At 43.3% G+C, this 19853-nt stretch overlaps 1 protein-coding gene across 4 annotated transcripts in view; it reads left to right on the top strand.

Annotated features, from left to right (window-relative positions):
- Nucleotides 1–19853, top strand: part of CSNK1G1 (casein kinase 1 gamma 1) — an 85442-nt gene that overhangs the window by 23322 nt on the left and 42267 nt on the right. For all 4 annotated transcript variants that reach the window (XM_056572643.1, XM_056572645.1, XM_056572644.1 and 1 more), the window contains exons 2-3: nt 6570–6959; nt 19016–19056. In XM_056572643.1, coding sequence (XP_056428618.1) covers nt 6779–6959; nt 19016–19056 — 222 coding nt within the window. In that variant the 5' untranslated portion in view covers nt 6570–6778. The remainder of the gene's footprint in view (nt 1–6569; nt 6960–19015; nt 19057–19853) is intronic.

The following is a 19853-nucleotide window of genomic DNA, read 5'->3' as shown; positions in this document are numbered from 1 at the left end:
CCAAAATCAGTCCTTTTTCAGTGGCCGGTTTTTAAATGTAAATTAAACCTTTTTAATGAAAAAAATCAAATAAAAGTATATTAGAGATGTGTTGTAGTGCAACATATCAAAAAATAAAGTTGGTGACAGTGCCCATCTAAACTTTCTGGCATCAGTTGCTTAAAAAAAAAAAAAAAAAAATTCCACCGGAGTACCACTTTAGGTCATGTCATTTCAATGGAATCGGCGAATGAAGCTCCAAACACTGATAGTATAGATAGCCTTAAAGAGTACCCATCACCATCTAAACTTTCCCTAATTCCCCTCCCCATCTGTCCCTGACTCTGACAGTCTATCCCTGCATTTATTTTCCTTTAAAAACCCCTAAAAATGCCTTTTTTTCTATGTACTTCTTCAGTAGCTCAGTTGTAGGCACAGAGCAGGGGAGGTTGTCAGAGGGTGTAATAGCAATGGCAAGTCCCTGGAGAGAGTGAGATGAGCAGTGCATATATAATTAGCAATGTGGAAAGTGGACAGAGGGGAGAGGAACATGAAAAAGAAGAGGGAATGTATCCTCTCTGTTTGCTCCCTTCTTGTGTACAGTTCAGTTCTTCCTCCCTCCTGCCTGTCTGACAGGATGGAGCTGCACTGAGCTGATTTCAGACTCACTCACTGAGTCTGAAATGCTTGCGGACAGGATTGCTAGGGAGACCCCTAGTGGAGAAGTTTTTAAAGTAAAAAAAAAAATGAAAGGAGGAATTTTTTTTTTAAATAAAAGCAATTAAAAAGTTGTTCATTGAAGGATAATATTATTCCTCCTGTCATGTAATATAGTCACGTTTGAAAAAATAATTAGACCACATCTTTTGGTTCTTTTGTCTGTGTGTGGTCAGTCCTTGTTGCTAAAGGACGTGTTTTGGAGCAGTATCTGTCATCTTGGTCATGTCCAGTCTCCTTAATACAGTACTTAATCACTCCACTGTCCTTCTAGGTTCTTTAATAATAAATGGGCTGGTGGCTGTGTGAGCTCATTTCTATATAGCAGACAGTAGTGCTGGATGAAGGGGCTTCTTGTCACAATCTTTTAACATTGATTTTTTTTCTTTCTTTTAAACCGATGAATTGTATATGTGTGCTATATACTTGTGATGCTGCAAATAAGAGATGATTCACTTTTTTCTTAGACAAATGATTTTGAACAATTTCATATACAGTATTCTTGTAGTTTTAATGTACCGGAATATTTTTTGTTAATGGTGCACATACATTATCTCACAAGTGAGTCAAGGAAATGACACTGTGCTACAATGTAAAGTAATAAGTGCACAACCTGTATAAGTGTTTAATGTTTCTGCCCCTCAAAATAACTCAACACACAGCCATTAATGTCTAAACCTTGGCAACAATGTAGTACACTCCTAAGTAGAAATGTCCAAATTGGGCGCAAAGTGTCAATATTTTGTGTGGCACCATTTTTACAGCAATGCTTTGGGCACTTTATACTAACCACCGCTAGGTGGCATTCTCCTGGCTCAGTGCCCACATGCCATTATTTTGCAGAACACTGGGTTCCGGCGGTTCGGCGTGCTGGTACACAGTGAATGAGATTACAACAGCTTTCTCTGTGTAGGCAGATCATTCAAAGGATCTGTCTCTGAGGTAGCCCGCCCAGCAGTCATTGCGGCTGCGATCTCCATACTGAGAAGACTTTCCTCGAATCTCTGCACTTTGCATGATTGGCTGCTGGGTAAGAGCACATGACTGCTGCAAACGGAATTCCCCCCTCTCTGCTGGATTTCAAAGCAGTGAACAGTTTTTCATCAGCTAAAACAGGTAAAAACTGCATGAACAAAGGCCAGAACAGTAAATTTAAAAGCCCATCAGTGATCTATTTTAGTGGCTGGGTAAGCCAAATTTTTTTTTATTATATATATTTTTTTAAATTTGACACATAAGCTTTAAGCCTTTTTGGCATGGATTTCACCAGAACTTCCTAGGTTACCACTGGAGTCCTCTTCCGCTCCCTAATGATGACATCACAGAGCTGGTTGATGTAAAAGACCTTGTGCTCCCCCACATTCCGTTTGAGGATGCCCCACAGATGGTCAATAGGGTTTAGGTCTGGAGACATGCTTGGCCAGTCCATGATCTTTACCCTCACCATCTCTAGCAAGGCAGTGGTCTTCTTGGTGGTGTGTTTGGGGTTGTTACCATGTTGGAATATTCATCTTCAGCCCAGTCTCCGAAGAGAGGGAATCCTACTCTGCTTCAGTATGTCACTGTACATGTTGGAATTCATGGACTGTAGCTCCCCAGACCATGACACTACCACCACCATACTTTACCGTAGGCAAGACACACACTTGACTTTTTACTCCTCACTTGGTTACACACACACACACACACACACACACACACACACACTTGACACCATTTGAACCTAATAAGTTTATCTTGGTCTCATCAGATCACAAAACGTGGTTGCAGTGATCCATGTCCTTAGTTTCCTTGTCTTCAGCAAACTGTTTGCAGGCTTTTTTGTGCTTCTTGCCCAGTTTCAGGGTCTTAGCATTTTTTATAGCCTCAGCCATCCAGCAACCAGTAACAATTCTTCTTTTCATCTTTTCAGATCCTCAAAGTTCTGTGTTCTGAAGTACCATGTTGAACGACCAGTATTAGAGAGTGTGGAGGCAATATCACAAAGTTAGACACCTGCTCTAAATTCACACCTGTGATCTTGTAACACTAACAAGTCACATGACATTGGGGAGGGAAAATGGTTATTGTGCCCAATTAGGACATTTCCACTTAGGGGTGTACTCCACTTTTGTTGCCAAAGATTAGACATTAATGGCTGTGTGAGTTCATTTGTAGGGACACAACATTAAAGGAAAACTGTCAGCTTGCTCCCCCCGCACTAACCAGTGGTACTGGCTGGTAGTGTGGGGGACACTGATCAGTTTGCTTACCGTGCCCAGACCCGCCGCACCATTCGGTATATGCTAATGAGTTGCTAACTGGCACCGGCCGGGCTAACTGGCACTCTGACATCAGTGCCGCTGGCTGCAGCGCTGCCCAGCTCATCAATATTCCTCCCCTCTCTCTTCATTACAGAGTGGGGAGAAGAGGGAGGGGAGGAATATTGATGAGCTGGGCAGTGCCGCGGCAGGCGGCAATGACGTCAGAGTGCCAGTTAGCACCTCATTAGCATATACCAAAAATAGAAGATTGCGGCCAAATGGCGCGGCGGATCCGGGCACGGTAAGCATCAAACTGATCAGCGCCCCCTGCACTACCAGCCAGTACCACTAGTTAGTTTCGGGGCGAGCAAGCTGACAGTTTTCCTTTAAACACTGATATACAGGCTGTGCACTCACTACTTTACATTGTAGTAGAGTGTCATTTCTTTGCATGAAAATATAAAAAATAATTACAAAAAATGTGAGGGGTGTACTCTTATGTGATATACTGTATGTGGAAACAATTTGCAATGTAAGAAAATCACAGTGCGACTCTGGAGAATAACCAGACTTGATTCTATTGTATCACGTTCAGGTAAATCTGCAATATTATGTAATGGTTTCATGGTGTCTCTCTGCTCTTTCCATTGTTCAGCAATATTTTTATTTAGGGATGTCCCGATACCATTTTTTTAAGACTGAATACCGATACTAGTACTCACCGATACCAATTAAGAGTACTTCTATTTAAAGGGAATCTGACACCAGGGTAACCCGGTCTCTGGCGTCGTTTACCGTGCTGATATGTTGGTTCCTTGTGGTGTGCAATAGAGGCGGCTGCTGTAGTAAGCCATGATTTCCTTCTTCTTTTAGGTGGCAGACCCCCCCCCCCTTTGGACAGCAGGGCCCTCCTTTAGACATTAGAAGCAGCCCCCACCCTTGTAGACAGATCATCTGCGGCAGTCCTCTGACGGGTGCTGCTGCTCCTCTGCCCCTTTCTCCCGTCCGCATCATGGCGTTCTATGGGGTAGCATGTGACAGACACGTCACTTTGCTTCCTCCATAGCATTATGCTGGGCGCAATGGAGGAGGTGGAGTGACGTGTGTGTCACATGCTCCTCCATGGAACGCCATGATGCGGACAGGAGAACTGGGCAGTGGAGCGGCAGCAGGTATCTGATTTGGTATCGGGGACATTGAAAGAGTCCCCAATACCATGGAAATGGCTAGTATTGGCACAGATACTAGATACTGTGCTGTCTTTGTGTTCTTGGTATTTGCAACTACCTCGATAAAGTTGCTCTGTAAGAATCGGTAGCCCAGCCATAAAGCATGTTGATTGTCCATTGCATGTATCGTATAGCTCCACTTTATAGCTGTATTAAACATATGGTAATACTTTGCAGCCGAAGTATAAAGTGGCATTTAGTGTTTGTTGGGATTTTTTTTCCTAAATGGGTTGTTTGCTTTGATACCTGATCTACGCAAGGCACTACTTCATGCGTTGAGAAAATAAATCTATCCATAGATCTCTTCACGCAATGGAATATCCACAAGGAATTTTGTGCAGAGTCTTTCCTGCAGCATCTCCCATTGATCTTAATGGGAATTTCACTGCTCAGTTGCCATGTTGGAAGCTCAGTGATGGCATTTCCGGCAAGGAATTTGATTACCGCACAAGATTGAACATGTTCAATCTCCTGATGAAATCCGCCAGAGAATTAGTGCAGGTTTTCAGCTCTGGACTCTGCCTTGGAAAATGCACGGAATATGCCATATGTGGGCAGAAATGATAAAGATTCAGAAGCTGCAGAAAGGAGTTCTGAGGAGTAAATGCACAGCAGCAGGATCTAAGGGGTTCTATTATTTGGATATAGAGAAGTAAAGTGGTTTGCTAGGAGTTCTGGATGAATAGAAATTTACAGGAAAATCCAGCCCATCTGCTTCAATAACATTCCTCCTTTTATTTTTATTTTTTATTTTTTTTGAGGGGGTGTTGCGGGTCTGGTGTCTTTTGGTAGGTATTTGTCATAGGTAGCTCACAGAGGCTGTAGAGAGGGTGGAGAGAAGGTACAGGGCAGTCTGCAGGGGAGAATCACAAGTGTAGAGGTAAAGCAGATATTTTATTACTGTTGAAAAGCCAAGCAAATTTGGTGGAACCTGTTGGTGATTTCTGCAGCTCTAACAGATAACAGGATATGATAGAGAGCTGAGCTTTGATGTCTAGGGGTTTTGTATGTTTTGGAGCAGGATTATTTGGAAATCTACAGTAAATCTTAGGAAGATCCTGCTTGGGCTGCATTCACACCTCGTTTTCAGCCTACGGTTGCCGGATCCGGCTGGGCAAGGGGAAAACCGGGCGTTCCCGTACCCCAGCCGACTGGCGTTGAAATCCATTTACTTTAATGAGCTGACCGGAGTCAAACAGTGACTCCGGTCGGCTCATTTTTGACCCGTATCTGGTTTTGTGACTGGACCTAAAACCGTAGTATACTATGGTTTGAGGTCCGGTCAGTAAACTGGATACAGGTCAAAAATGAGCCGGCCGGAGTCACTGTTTGACTCCGGTCAGCTCATTAAAGTAGATGGATTTCAGCGCCAGTCCAGCTGGTGTATGTGAGCGCCCGGTTTTCCCCTTCCCCAGCCGGATCCGGCAACCGTAGGCTGAAAAAGAGGTGGGACTTCAGCCTTACTCTGCATACACAGGCTGATTGACAGTCTTTTTCTACAGGACTCTTTGGGAGAGCCGTGATTTTTTTTTTTTTTTATTATATACACCATGTAAGGCAGTTTCTTGCATACAAAATTTGCAAGATTTTGCAAATTTTTCCTGATTTGAATTTAGCTGGAGGTTAATGGCCCCCAATGTCTAACCTTTTTGCTATAATTCACACTACAATATTGTGTGAATTTGAGCAGTAATCTATACCAGTCATTGGCAATGCTGTATTGCTATTGTTTCTGAGCTGTAAGCATTGTGTTGTCTATTCTGCCTCCTAATTTCCTCTTTCTGCTCACCTGTTTGTACCTGCCTTCTCCCTGCACTTATTCGGGGCTGACGTTCAGGAGGAGTTCTCATAATAGAGAGGATTTATCTTGGCCAGTTTTGTGCTGTCAGCAGTGAACACTGGCTGGGGGTAGGTTCAGGGTTGAGGCGTTCATCAAGGAAATAGATCTGGGAAGCCACCACCCAGGTTAATAAGTTCTTTGATGTGCAGAGTCGGCCCGCAGCAGGCAGGGTAAGATACAGGAGATATTTATAGCAGCACAAAGGGGAGGAATAATTTATATGGAAAGGCTGACTACTGAAATGCATTGATATATGAAAGTGAAAGCTTCTGTACATTGTGTACTGCCCTTTAGTCTGTCCGCAGCTCAACACCTATGTTTTGAAATATTAAAATAATAAACTTAGTGAAAAGAAGAATTAAAGGCAACAAAATGTCTCTTTGATGCATTTGCTTGTTACCCATGTCCCATTTTTATACTTGAAATTTTTTAACTAATAGTATTGTGCAAGTGTCTGGTCCCACCAACTCGGAGATGTTTGTGGTCGCTTTTCTTGGAAGTCAGTAAATGTTACAGTACTTCGTAGGTTTACTAATATAATCTTTTCTTTTTTTCGCTTAGGGATACTAGAAGACACCTCAATCATGAAGCTGCTGTGTGGATGTGAGATGGTACCTTGGTGATGTGATCAGCTTATTTGGCCCCTGAGGATACTCTTCTGGGTCGTTTCTTTGACCCTCCCTCAATTTATTTTTTATTTTTTGTCACTGGATTGGGAGTCTCCTAGCATCAGCTGGGATTTAGCGGAATAGCTCTTATGGTATATTAACATGGACCATAGCAACAGGGAGAAGGATGACCGACCACGAGCAACTAAAGCTTTGCCAGTACGGACTGGTCATAGCTCCCGGCCATCCAGCTCGACCACTTCCTCAGGGGTTCTTATGGTGGGACCCAACTTTAGGGTGGGAAAGAAGATTGGATGTGGAAACTTTGGGGAACTACGGTTAGGTAAGATAAAATAAATCTTTTGTTTTAAGAGTTGGTAAGTGTTTTATCCCAGCACAGAAAAAAATCTTAACTGTATTAGAGCAAGCTCTTAAAAGTTAGGAACTACCACAAAGATTATAAGAATTTTTTTTTTTTTTTTTTTTTTTTTTTATGCCACTGATATTACTTATTGCAATATATGTGAAACCCTGACCTAAAAGATATGCAGCAACTATTCAGATCCATGTTTGGTTCACATGTAGTATTTTAGTTAGTATTTTTATCCCAAACCAGAGGTGGGCCCAAAACACAATTGTAAAAGTAAAAATGTGCACCTTTTTTCTGTGTCTGTATCGCTTCTTGTTTTGCCTAAAAATACAGTACGAAATAATGACCAAAGTAGAATTTCCTTAAGTGGATTATGTTGCTACCCATTGGCTTTAATGGGTAGCAGATTATGTACTTGTAAACATACCCTAAGTGAAGGGTCAAATGGAGTGCATATGCAGCGTATTTCATGCTGTGGATGTGCTGACAGCAGTTACAAGAACGAGCTCCCTGCTGCGGCCGGGTAGCTTTGTGTTCGATTGTAGCGGATGATTTCCTACTACGCATCTGCTATGAGAAGGCACTATGTCTACAGTGGGAAATCCGCCGCCACGAGCAAACACACAGCTTCCCAGCCACAGCAGGGGAGCATGCTCTTGTGACTGCAGTTGGCACATCCGCAGCTGGTGACCCTGCCCTTAGGATGTACTCTCGCACACAGTGTCTGCTGCAAATTTGAAGTTGTAAAATCTGCAGTTCCGCAACTGCAGATTGTGCAAGGCAATATACAATTTGGATTTTTGATTGGCATGTCAATAAATGGATTGCTTTGTAAAATACTAACCACAATTGCCCCGTAGGCTGAACAGCCCAGGGTACAAGATCCCTATAATTACTGACTACCTAAAACCTAACTTAGAATATTTAAATAGAAAATAAACCGTGATTGTGAGTTAAAAACACACGTCACTGTATCCTGTACAGTTACTTATTTTGGTGGGTCATACCCACACAGTATATGGAATGGGGACCTGTCAAGTACCACCACCAATCTGACCAATTTATATGGGTTGGTCACACTCAGGTACACAGTAAACACGCTGTCAAAACCAGAACTGCCTCCCTCTACATGTTTTGGTGAAACACCATCATCAGGAGGTAACAATGAGGCAACATGTAGAGGGAGGCAGTTCTGGTTTTAACAGCGTGTTTACTGTGTACCTGAGTGTCACCTGCACATACAAATGGGTCAGATTGGTGGTGGTACTTGACAGGTCCCCACTCCAGATACTGTGTGGGTATCACCTTCCAAAAGAATACATTATACAGTGATGTGTTTTTTTTTAACTCACAATCACTGGTTTATTTTATATTTAAATATTAAAAGTTAAGTTTTAGGTAGTCAGTTATTAAAGGGATTTTGTACCCCGGGCTGTTCAGCCTACGGGGTAATTGTGGTAAGTTTATATTGGAATCCCTGACTTACCTGGGGTATTTGTGGTCAACTTTGTAAAATATGCAACTGCGGATTTAAAAGCTGCAGTATCCTAACTTTAACCCATCCGGGGCATACATGTGCGCCCTGGCGTCCTGGGACTTAAGGACCCAGGGCGTACTTGTACACCCTGGACGTTTCCATTCACCGCCAGTAACTGGGCAGTGAACGGAACAGGATGCCTGCTGAAATCATTTAGCAGGCACGCTGTGCAAACCCCAATGTCAATTCAGACTGGTGATTTGCGGTGATTCAGGGTCAATCGGGTCCCCGGTGACCCTGAAAAAAGGGTGATAGGTGCTGTCCAAAACAGCACCTATCACCCTTTACCAACATGAGTGAGGTGGCACTGGTCGTCCTGATTCATCGGCCGTTACCGACCGACAGATCAGGACTCCTGCTGGGGGTGTCACTAACGGCACCCACTCCGCCCCTATTCTGGAGGGCAAGAGTGGGTGCTGGGAGTGTACACTGGCACCTGGTGCCCCCAATCCCCGGCATCTGTGGTGGGATTGGGTCCCCAGGACAAGCGGCAGCGATTAGCTTGAGGGAGCGCAGCAGCAGGAGGTAAGGCTGTGTCTCCTGCTGTTGCTTAGCAGAAACTCCCGGCATACACAAAAGGGCATGCTGGGAGTTGTTATGCAACAGCAGAAGACATAACTACAACTCCCAGCATGCCATTTGGCTGGCTGTGCATGCTGGGAGTTGTAGTTATGCAACAGCTGGAGGCACATTATTATTATTTTCTATGAAAAAGTGTGCCTCCAGCTGTTGCATAACCACAAATTCCAGCATGCGCGGACAGCCAAAGGGCATGCTGGGAGCTGTAGTAGTGTGCCTCCAGCTGTTGCGTAACTACAACTCTCAGCATGCCCTTCGGCTGTTAGTGCATGTTGCAACAGCAGAAGGCACACTGGTTGTGAAACACTGAGTTTGTTACCTAACTCAGTGTTTCGCAACCAGTGTGCCTCCAGCTGTTGCAAGACTACAACTCCCAGCATGCACTGACAGACCGTACATGCTGGGAGTTGTAGTTTTGCAACAGCTGGAGGCTTGGCTGGAATTGAAGGCCTTTACAAAGTCCCCATGGTGCCAGAACAGTGGACCCCACATATGTGGACACCACATGTGACCCCATTTTGGAAACTACACCCCTCACGGAATGTAACAAGGGGTGCAGTGAGCATTTACACCCCACAGGTGGTGACAGATTTTTTTGAACAGTGGTCCTCGGTTTAATTTTTCATTTGCACAGCCCACTGTTGCAAAGGTCTGTCAAATTCCAGTGGGGTGTTAAATGCTCACTGCACCCCTTAATACATTCCGTGGAAAAAAAAAAAAATAATTTATACATCCGATTTTAACAAAGTCGTTTAACACCTGTGGGGTGTAAAGGCTCACTGGACCTTGTTATGTACCTCGAGGGGTGCAGTTTCTAAAAAAGTATGCCATGTGGGGTGTTTGTTTATTTTTTTTGTTGCTCTTCTGGCACCATAGGGGCTTCCTAAATGTGACATGCCCCCTAAAATCCATTTCAGCAAAATTCACTCTCCAAAATCCCATTGTCGCTCCTTCTCTTCTGAGCCCTCTACTGCACCCACAGAGCACTTTACACACATATGAAGTATTTCCTTACTCGAGAGAAATTGGGTTACAAATTTTGGGGGCTTTTTCTCTTATTTTTTTTTTTACCCCTTGTAAAGATTTTAAAAAAATGGGTCTAAAATAGGCCTGCACGATATATCGCAACGGCAATCATATTGCGATTTTTGCCAATTGCGATATGTCTATTTGGTTGTGGCTAAAAAAGTGCGATTATTTACCTGCTCCCCGGCCGCTGCGGCTCCGGTGACAGAGGCCCGAAGGCAGGAGCTCTGGTTATGGCAGCAGGGGCTCATGTGGCGGCGACGAGGATTGGCGCAGCAGAAGCGCCCCACTCCACTCCCCTACCTTCATTGGCGGCAAGGATTGGCCCAGCAGTCCACGTGACTGCACTCTCCTCCTGTGATTGGCGGCGTACATCAGGTGAGGAGGTTAATCCCACCATGGCCGGCCGCCATAAATAAATGGCGCAGCCGTGCAGCAAGTAAATGAAGCGAGCTCAGAAGCTGAGCTTGCTTCATACTGGCTAATGCCGGACATCACCAATCCGGGTGATGTCCGGCATTAACCCTTTAGATGCCGTGATCTAAGTTGATCGCGGCGTCCAATATGCCCAAATGTCCAAAGTGCCGGTAGCTCCGTGGACGTGATCGGGACACCCGCGGTAAAACCTGTGGGGTCCCAATCAGCTGAGAGGACGGGCGGAGGTTCCCTACCTGCCTCCGGCTCGTCCGATCGGCGCTCTAATAATGCTGGCAGTGTAATCAGCCAGTAGTAATGGAGCGCCGATAACACTGATCAATGCTGTGCTATGGGCTCCTATGGCACAACATTGTCCAGTGTCTGCACAAGATTGCATCTAATAGTCCCCTAGACAGTGTTTTTTTTCCAAACAGTGTGCTTCCAGCTGTTGCAAAACTACAACTCCCAGCATGCCTGGACAGCCTTTGGTTATCCTGGCTTGCTGGGAGTTGTAGTTATGCAACAACTGGAGACACACTGTTTGGAAAGCACTGCCATGGGGACTAATAAAATTGTGAGGAAAAAAAATTTAAAAACAAAGTCAGAACTATTAAAATATAACCGAATTAAACTGCACGGTCAGTGGCGTAAACGTAAAAAAAAGAGAGAAAAAACGGGATTGCTAATTTTTGGTCACTTAATATACCAGAAAAAAATTACATGTATTAAAAAGTGACCAAAAAGTCAAAACAATGGTACCGATAAAAGCTACAGATCACAATAGAAAAAATTAGCCTCATACAGCCGGTATATGGAAAAATAAGAGATATAGGGGTCAGAAGAGGACAATATTAATCATAGGAAGGACGTCCCTGGACATCATCGTCAAGGCAACGTCACTAGTCCGGGGCCGGCTCGGAGCGGAGAAGAGAGCCTCCCGGTGAAAATGGACAGCTCGGAATGACTAACCCTCCCAACCGGACAGTCCCTGCAGCATAGATTGCCCACAACAGCTCACCCTTCCTTCCCACCGAGGGGAGGTGAGTAGGAAAACTAAAGGGGGGTCTGGATGATGTAGAAGGCCGCAGCGGTCTTCAACCTGTGGACCTCCAGATGTTTCAAAACTACAACTCCCAGCATGCCCGGACAGCCGATGGCTGTCCGGACATGCTGGAAGTTGTAGTTTTGCAACATCTGGAGGTCCGCAGGTTGAAGACCACTGACGGGAGCACTGCGGAAAAACTCTGCTTATACTCAAGTATATACGGTACACTATACCAGGCCAGGAGAGTGTGCGGACTACACTACACTATACCAGGCCAGGAGAGTGTGCGGACTACGCTACACTATACCAGGCCAGGAGAGTGTGCGGACTACACTACACTATATTAGGCCAGGAGAGTGTGCGGACTACACTATATTAGGCCAGGAGAGTGTGCGGACTACACTATATTAGGCCAGGAGAGAGTGTGCGGACTAAACTATACCAGGCCAGGAGAATATGTGCGGACTACACTATACCAGGCCAGGAGAGTGTGTGCGGACTACACTATACCAGGCCAGGAGAATATGTGCGGACTACACTATACCAGGCCAGGAGAGTGTGTGCGGACTACACTATACCAGGCCAGGAGAGTGTGTGCGGACTACACTATACCAGGCTAGGAGAGTGTGTGCGGACTACACTATACCAGGCCAGGAGATTGTGTGCGGACTACACTATACCAGGCCAGGCACATGAAATGTGGGGGAGAAATTAAGCTAATTTCTCCTCATTTCATATCCAATCCCCTCTATTTTATGTTCAGTCAATGAACATGAAATTGGCTAGTTGGCTTCATGAAATAGAGGGATTGGACATTAAATAGGGGGGATTTCACCATTTGTTTATTATATCGCAATCGCATATCGAAATCGCAATATTTACCTCCATAATCACAATTGCACATTTTTCCCATAATCGTGCAGCCCTAGTCTAAAAGAACATGTGTAAAAAAATTCAATGTCCTTTTGAATACTGAGGGGTGCAGTTTTTATAATGGGGTAATTTTTATGTGGTATTTCGAACATGAAGGCCCCTCAAATCCACTTTAAACTGCACTGGTCCCTTAAAATTTCCAATTGTCAACATTTTGTTAAAAATAGCAAAATTGCTGCTAAACTTTAAAGGGGTACTCCGGTGAAAACCTTTTTTCTTTTAAATCAACTGGTGGCAGAAAGTGAAACATTTGTAAATTACTTCTATTAAAATTTTTTAATCCTTCCTGTACTTATTAGCTGCTGAATACTACAGAGGAAATTCTTTTCTTTTTGGAATGCTCTGATGACATCACGAGCACAGTTCTCTCTGCTGACGTTATTATTATAATAATAATACTTCATTTATTGTTGTCCTTAGTGGGATTTGAACCCAATTCCACAGCACTGCAAGGCAGCATTGCTAAGCACTGAGCCACCATGCTGCCCTTAGCATACATTTGCTATGCATGGTTACTAAAATGGACAGAGATGTCAGCAGAGAGCACTGTGCTCGTGATGTCATCAGTGTTCCAAAAAGAAAGGAATTTCCTCTGTAGCATTCAGCAGCTAATAAGTGCTGGAAGGGTTAAGATTTTTTAATAGAAGTAATTTCCAAATATGTTTAACTTTCTGCCACCAGTTGATTTAAAAGAAAAAAAGTTTTCACCGGAGTACCCCTTTAAAGCCCTCTGATATGTTCAAAAAGTAAAAACATGTCAACTTTATGATGAAAACATAAAATAATAATAAAATGGCAACATAGTATACCCGGTACAAAGGGCTTCATATATGGCCTCCAAAAATTGTTAAACAAAACACAAAAGAGAACGGAGTCATTTAAATGGAATTAAAACATGATTGCTTTTATTAGTTACATAAAAACATGGGCATAGGGGAAGGACAAACCAACTGGGGGAGATTAGACAAAAAGGGGCGACATTACCTGCTCATGTGCATAGACAATATAGTTCAATAAAAGTGCTTGGTGCATTAGATAAAGTGCATACATCAAAGGGTCGGGAAAAGACCTCTATAAAGTGCACATAGCTAAAAATACAGACATGCAAACCACTCGTAAGGGGTAATTGATAATACCAGCAGCAGAGCAGGAGCGACGCCACCCCTACGATCGTTTCGGCGAACCTTTGTCCTGGGGGTGAAAACATAATGAAACATAAAGTAGACATAATCGGGGACATTTATCAAAATGCTGGTCATCGAAGTAGTCCACCAAATCCGAAGGAGTCCACAGGATACACGGATCTGAAATGAGAAGAAAAAACAAAAATGGGTTAGTACATTTATTATCACCTGCTAGCACATCTCCCGCCCCGCAAGAAAACTCCCAGCATGCCCTTACAGTAAGGAGCTGGGAGTTGTAGTTGTGTGGTGCAGGAGATGTGTGGGCAAGTGACAAGCTTGTCCCCTGCCACCAGCTGCAGGACGACAACTCCCAGCATGCCCTTACAGTAAGGACATGCTGGGAGTTGTAGTCCTGCAGCTGGGGGCAGGGGACAAGCTTTAAGGCAGTTGCGATTTTTTTATTGCCCAGCTGTGACTGTCGCAGTTAATAAATACCTGACTAAAGAAAATCCATTTTGAAAAATTAACTACGTAAGCAAGTTTGAATTTTCTTGCTTTTCTTGTTCTTCATGCAAATTGTCGCACGAAAACACAAGTAGTCGCAGTTGCGACAATTTTGCGAAAATTATAGTAAAGGAAACCTGACTAAACCCCTTGATAAATGTCCCCCATTGTATATGTGAATCAATATATAATTTATTTAGAATGTGTCTATTTTCCATTACAAGCAAAGAGCTTCAAAGTTAGAAAAATGCAAAAATTTTCAAATTTTTCATAACATTTTTTAATTTTTCTCCAAGAAATGATGCAAGTATCGACGAAAATTTACCACTATGTTAAAGTAGAATATGTCACGAAAAAACAATCTCTGAATCAAATTCATAAGTAAAATCATCCAAGAGTTATTAATGCTTAAAGTGACTCACATGTGCAAAAAATTCTCTGGTCCTTAAAGGGGTTATCCAGGAAAAAAATTAAACGGATTTGTAAATTGCTTCTATTAAAAAATCTTAAAGGGGTACTCCGGTGCTTAGAAATCTTATCCCCTATCCAAAGGATAGGGGATAAGAAGCCTGATCGCGGGGGGTCCCGCCGCTGGGGACCCCGTGATCTTGCACGCAGCACTCCGTTAAAATCAGTCCCCAGAGCGTGTTCGTTCCGGGTCTGATTACTGTTGATCACGGGGCCGGAGCATGGTGATGTCACACGAGGGCGGATCCGTGATGTCCCAATGCTCCGGCCCCGTGATCGACAGTAATCGGACCCGGAGCGAACACTCTCCGGGGACTGATTTAGATGTCTAAGCGCCGGAGTACCCCTTTAATCCTTTCAGTACTTAGAAGCTGATGAAGTTGAGTTGTTGTTTTCTGTCTAAGTGCTCTCTGATGACAAGTGTCTTGGGAACCGTCCAGAGTAGAAGCAAATCCCCATAGCAAACCTCTTCTACTCTGTGCAGTTCCCGAAACAGGCAGAGATGTCAACAGAGAGCACTGTTGCCAGACAGAAAACAAGAACTCAACTTCAGCAGCTGATAATTAATGAAAGGATTAATATTTTTTAATAGAAGTAATTTACAAATCTGCTGGAGGCAGTTGAGAGAGATATATACCGGTATCTATCTCTATCTATCTCTCTCTATCCTCTATTGCAAACCCCTATCATAATTTTTTTTTTTTTTTTATATCTCTATCTATGTCTACCCATTATGACTCCACATTATCGTTTCCCTCCCATATTTACTCCCGTAGTGCGGCCTTCAGACTTGATTTCACATAAAGACAAACTCCTCCCCCTTTCCGTTTTGTCCGATCCTTCCTGAATAGACTATAACCCTGTATGTTGACCGCCCAGTCACAGCTATCGTCCAACCAAATTCTGTTATACCCACTATGTCATAATTCTCCTCAGACATTATCAACTCCAGTTCGTCAGTTTTATTGGTCAGACTTTTATTAATCACAATAAGTCAACATGCAATTCAATGGTGTGGTTTTTTTTTTTCCCCCTATGAAACCTGTAAAAGTTTAAACCCTTTAGGTGGTTCACAGGAATAGCAGCAAAGTAGAGGAGAAAATTCAAAATCTTCATTTTTTACACTAACATGTTCTTGTAGACCCATTTTTTTTTTTTTCATTTTTACAATGGGTAAAAGGAGAAAAAGCCTCCCAAAATTTGTAACCCAATTGGTCTTGAGTAAAGAAATACCCCATATGTGTATGTAAAGTGCTCTGCGGGCGCAGTAGAGGGCTCAGAAGGGAAGGAGCGACAATGGGATTTTGGAGAGCGAATTTTGCTGAAATGGTTTTTGGGGGGCATGTCGCATTTAGGAAGCCCCCATGGTGTCAGAACAGCCAAAAATCCCCATATGGCACACTATTTGGGAAACTACACCCCTCAAGGAATTTAACAAGGGGTACAGGGAGCATCTACATCCCACAGTTTGACAAATTCAAAGTAAAAGTGAAAATTATTCATTTTCACAAGGGGTAATAGGAGAAAAAGCTCCCCAAAATGTGTAACCCCATTTCCCATTTCTTTGAAGTATGGAAATACCCCATAGGTGGATGTAAAGTGCTCTGAAGGCGCACTACAGGGCTCAGAAGAGGAGAGCCATTGGGCTGTACGAGACGTTTTACATTTTTATTGGGGTGGTGGGGGGGTGTTAGTGTTTTGCAACCAGTGTGCCTCCAGCTGTTGCAGAACTACAACTCCCAGCATGTACCATCTGTCAGTGCATGCTGGGAGTTGTAGTTTTGCAACAGCTGGAGGCACACTGGTTGCGAAACACTTAGGTAATAAACTCTGTTTGTCACAACCAGTGTGGCTTCACACTAAAAGCAAAACTGAAACTCTCAGCATGCATTGACAGTCGAAGGGCATGCTGAAAGTTGTCATTATGCAACAGCTGGAGGCACACTACTACAACTCCCAGCATGCCCTTTGGCTGTCTGTGCATGGTGGGAGTTGTAGTTATGCAACATTTGGTGGCACACTTTTTCATAGAAAAATTGTGCCTCCAGCAGTTGCTTAACTACAACTCATACCATGCATAGACGGCCAAAGGGCATGCTGGGAGTTGTAGTAGTGTGCCTCCAGCTGTTGCATAAAGACAGCTCTCAGCATGCAATTTGGCTGTGCATGCTGGGATTTGTTGCTAAGCAACAGCAGGAGGCAAACAGCACTTACCTCCTGCTGTTGGATCCCTTTGCCATTGACCGCTGGGACCACCGCCGCTCTGGATCGCCGCTACACCAGACCCAGTTACCCAGGTGAATCTCCCCACACACCCCACCGCCGATCCAAACCTGTACGCCCTGTGTCCTGGATGGGTTAAACAAAATGGTTGGCATTGTTGAAATTGTACTGAGCCGTAGAATAAAGTTTGTATGTCAGTCTTACTGTATTGTGAACATCGAAAAAACTATTTCCCTACAATTGCGTAGTTCCATTTTTTATTTTTTTTTATTTTGCCCTACATATAATTTTTTTCTGGCTTTATACATTATTTGATAAAATCAAGTATGCCAAGGAAAAGTATAACTTATGCCGCGCAAAAACAAAAAAGCCCTAATACAACTTTGTCAGTGGAAAATGGGGGTTGGAGGTAAAGAAAAAACATAAGCCAGAAATCAAATCATTTGCCTGGTCAAAAAGGGAATAATCAGAAGTTATTAGAGTAATATCCAAAAGCTATTTAAATGTAGAGAAAAAGGTAGCAGGCTGTTAATAAAATCATTCCATCTTTATTTTAAATGAAAACATGGTGCAGGTGAGGTGCACAAAGCCTGCAGAGTGTTTTGGCTCCCCCCCCCCCCCCCCCCCCTATAAAAGTGAAGAGACCTGTGCAAATGAAGGCAAACAATCAATTTATTCTTCACCTCTTCAAGTAAGTCATGGAACCCACATTCTCCACATAAGAGTTCTGTGTTGAGGTCTCCTTGATCTCAAAGTTTCTTCTGTTGTTTTTTTTAAACCCAAATGTCACATATGATCAGTATCAAGGGGGAAAAAATGGTTTTTAAGCATAACTGTCATTATAAAACAACTTTTGACCCATTTTACACTTGTCAAAAGTGTTGATCACACCGGGTCCTGAGACCCGCAGTGTTCACTAGTTATCAGCTGGAGAAGCGAGTAACAGCACGACGCTTGCTCCCCATTCAGCAAATCCGCCCTTGATTCTTTAAAAGTCTGTATAGAGACTGTAACGTAAAAATGTCGGATCAGCCGAACGTTACACATTTATAAGTGTACAGTGATCCCTCAACTTACAATGGCCTCAACATAGAATAGTTTCAACATACAATGGTCTTTTCTGGACCATTGTAAGTTGAACCCAGACTCAACAAACAATGACAATCTGGATAAAGACAGTCCAGATCTGTGAAACTTGTCAATAGCCGGAAGAACTGACAAATCAGAATGGGCAATTTACTGGTAAAATCCCTGCATTACTGAAGCGTATGCACTGACTGGTGTCTGGTAGCACCCCCTACAGTACAAGGGAGATATTATATGTTCTGTACTCTTTACCTGTACCAGGGTTAGCTGCTCCTTTGGACACCAGCTAAGGGCGACTCCATGTTACTTTTTTAGGACATTGTGTACTGTACAGAATCCTGAAGAAGCTCCTGTCCTCTACATAGACCAGTGTTTCCCAAGCAGGGTGCCCCCAGCTGTTGCAAAACTACAACTCCCAGCATGCCCGGACAGCCTTTGGCTGTCCGGGCATGCTGGGAGTTGTAGTTTTGCAACAGCTGAAGGCTCCCTGCTTGGGAAACACTGAGATAGACAGTGATTTACAGCTCCCAGCAGATCTTTCTTACTTTTGTATATAAGTACTTGCTTTATCTATATTAGTTATCTACTTATTTTTCTTTAATTCTCACTTTTTCCTATTTTTGGATGACATTTTGGATCTTAAGAACCAATTACCAGAATTCCATAGAGTTCTGGTCTCAACATACAATGGTCATCCCAGAACCAATTAATATTGTAACTTGAGGGACCACTGTATTTCGCTTCAATGTCCTGTACTGGTATTATTCACCTGTATAGTCCACTTTACATTGGAAATGCTCATTGCTATTTTTTTTTCTAGTACGAGTGAAAAATACATTAAGCTATGCTCCCAGTACATGTGGCCATTTTCATGTGTGTTTATTTGTTTTTATTAGCATGTGTATTTTATTTGTTCTGTTCGTGTCCTTCATCTTATACTTTCCCTGGATTTTATTATATTATCCTGGTACTATTACAAATAACAATATGCAAGCATTAAAGAACTTTAAGCCTCAGGTCTAGAAAATAGCCCGATATGGGTAAGTGTCTGAACATTGTAATTTTCTATATATTCTCTCTCCTTCAGGCAAGAATCTTTACACAAATGAATATGTGGCAATTAAACTGGTGAGTATATAGCAGTTATGTTTGTGCCCTTGTCAGGATTACGTTTGTCTCAAGCTTCCTGACCCAAACCCCTGCTTCCTTCCTTTTCCTGCTGTTAAGCACATGTATAAACTACAGCTTGCTTCCTGGTTCAACATGTCAGAGTTCACAGGTCACCTAGATGTTGTAGACCACACTATGACTGTCTGCTGATTTGTTCGTGGGACTTAAAGGGGTACTCCGGTGGAAAACTTTTTTTTTTTTTTTAAATCAACTGGTGCCATGTTTCGCTATTTTATATACACTGCTCAAAAAAAATAAAGGGATCACTAAGAGAACACATCCTAGATCTGAATGAATGAAATAATAAGGTCTGGATATGGAGTCACACTCAAAATCAAAGTGGAAAAACCACACTACAGGCTGATCCAACTTTGATGTAATGTCCTTAAAACAAGTCAAAATGAGGCTCAGTAGTGTGTGTGGCCTCCATGTGCCCGTATGACCTCCCTACAACACCTGGGCATGCTCCTGATGAGGTGGCAGTCTGGATAGTCTGTGGGGCAATGTGGCGTTGGTGGATGGAGAGAGACATGATGTCCCAGATGTGCTCAATCGGATTCAGGTCTAGCATTGTCTTGCATTAGGAGGAACCCAGAGCCAACTGCACCAGCATATGGTCTCACAAGGGGTCTAAGGATCTCATCTCGGTACCTAATGGCAGTCAGGCTACCTCTGGCAAGCACATGGAGGGCTGTGCGGCCCCAAATCTTGCTAATTTTCCTTTAATTTCCACCTGTTGTCTGTTCCATTTGCAC

Source organism: Hyla sarda, chromosome 4 (assembly GCF_029499605.1).
Source record: "Hyla sarda isolate aHylSar1 chromosome 4, aHylSar1.hap1, whole genome shotgun sequence".
NCBI lineage: Eukaryota > Metazoa > Chordata > Amphibia > Anura > Hylidae > Hyla > Hyla sarda.
The sequence above is the reverse complement of the archived record's forward strand: the minus strand, read 5'-3'. Positions and strand labels throughout refer to the sequence as shown.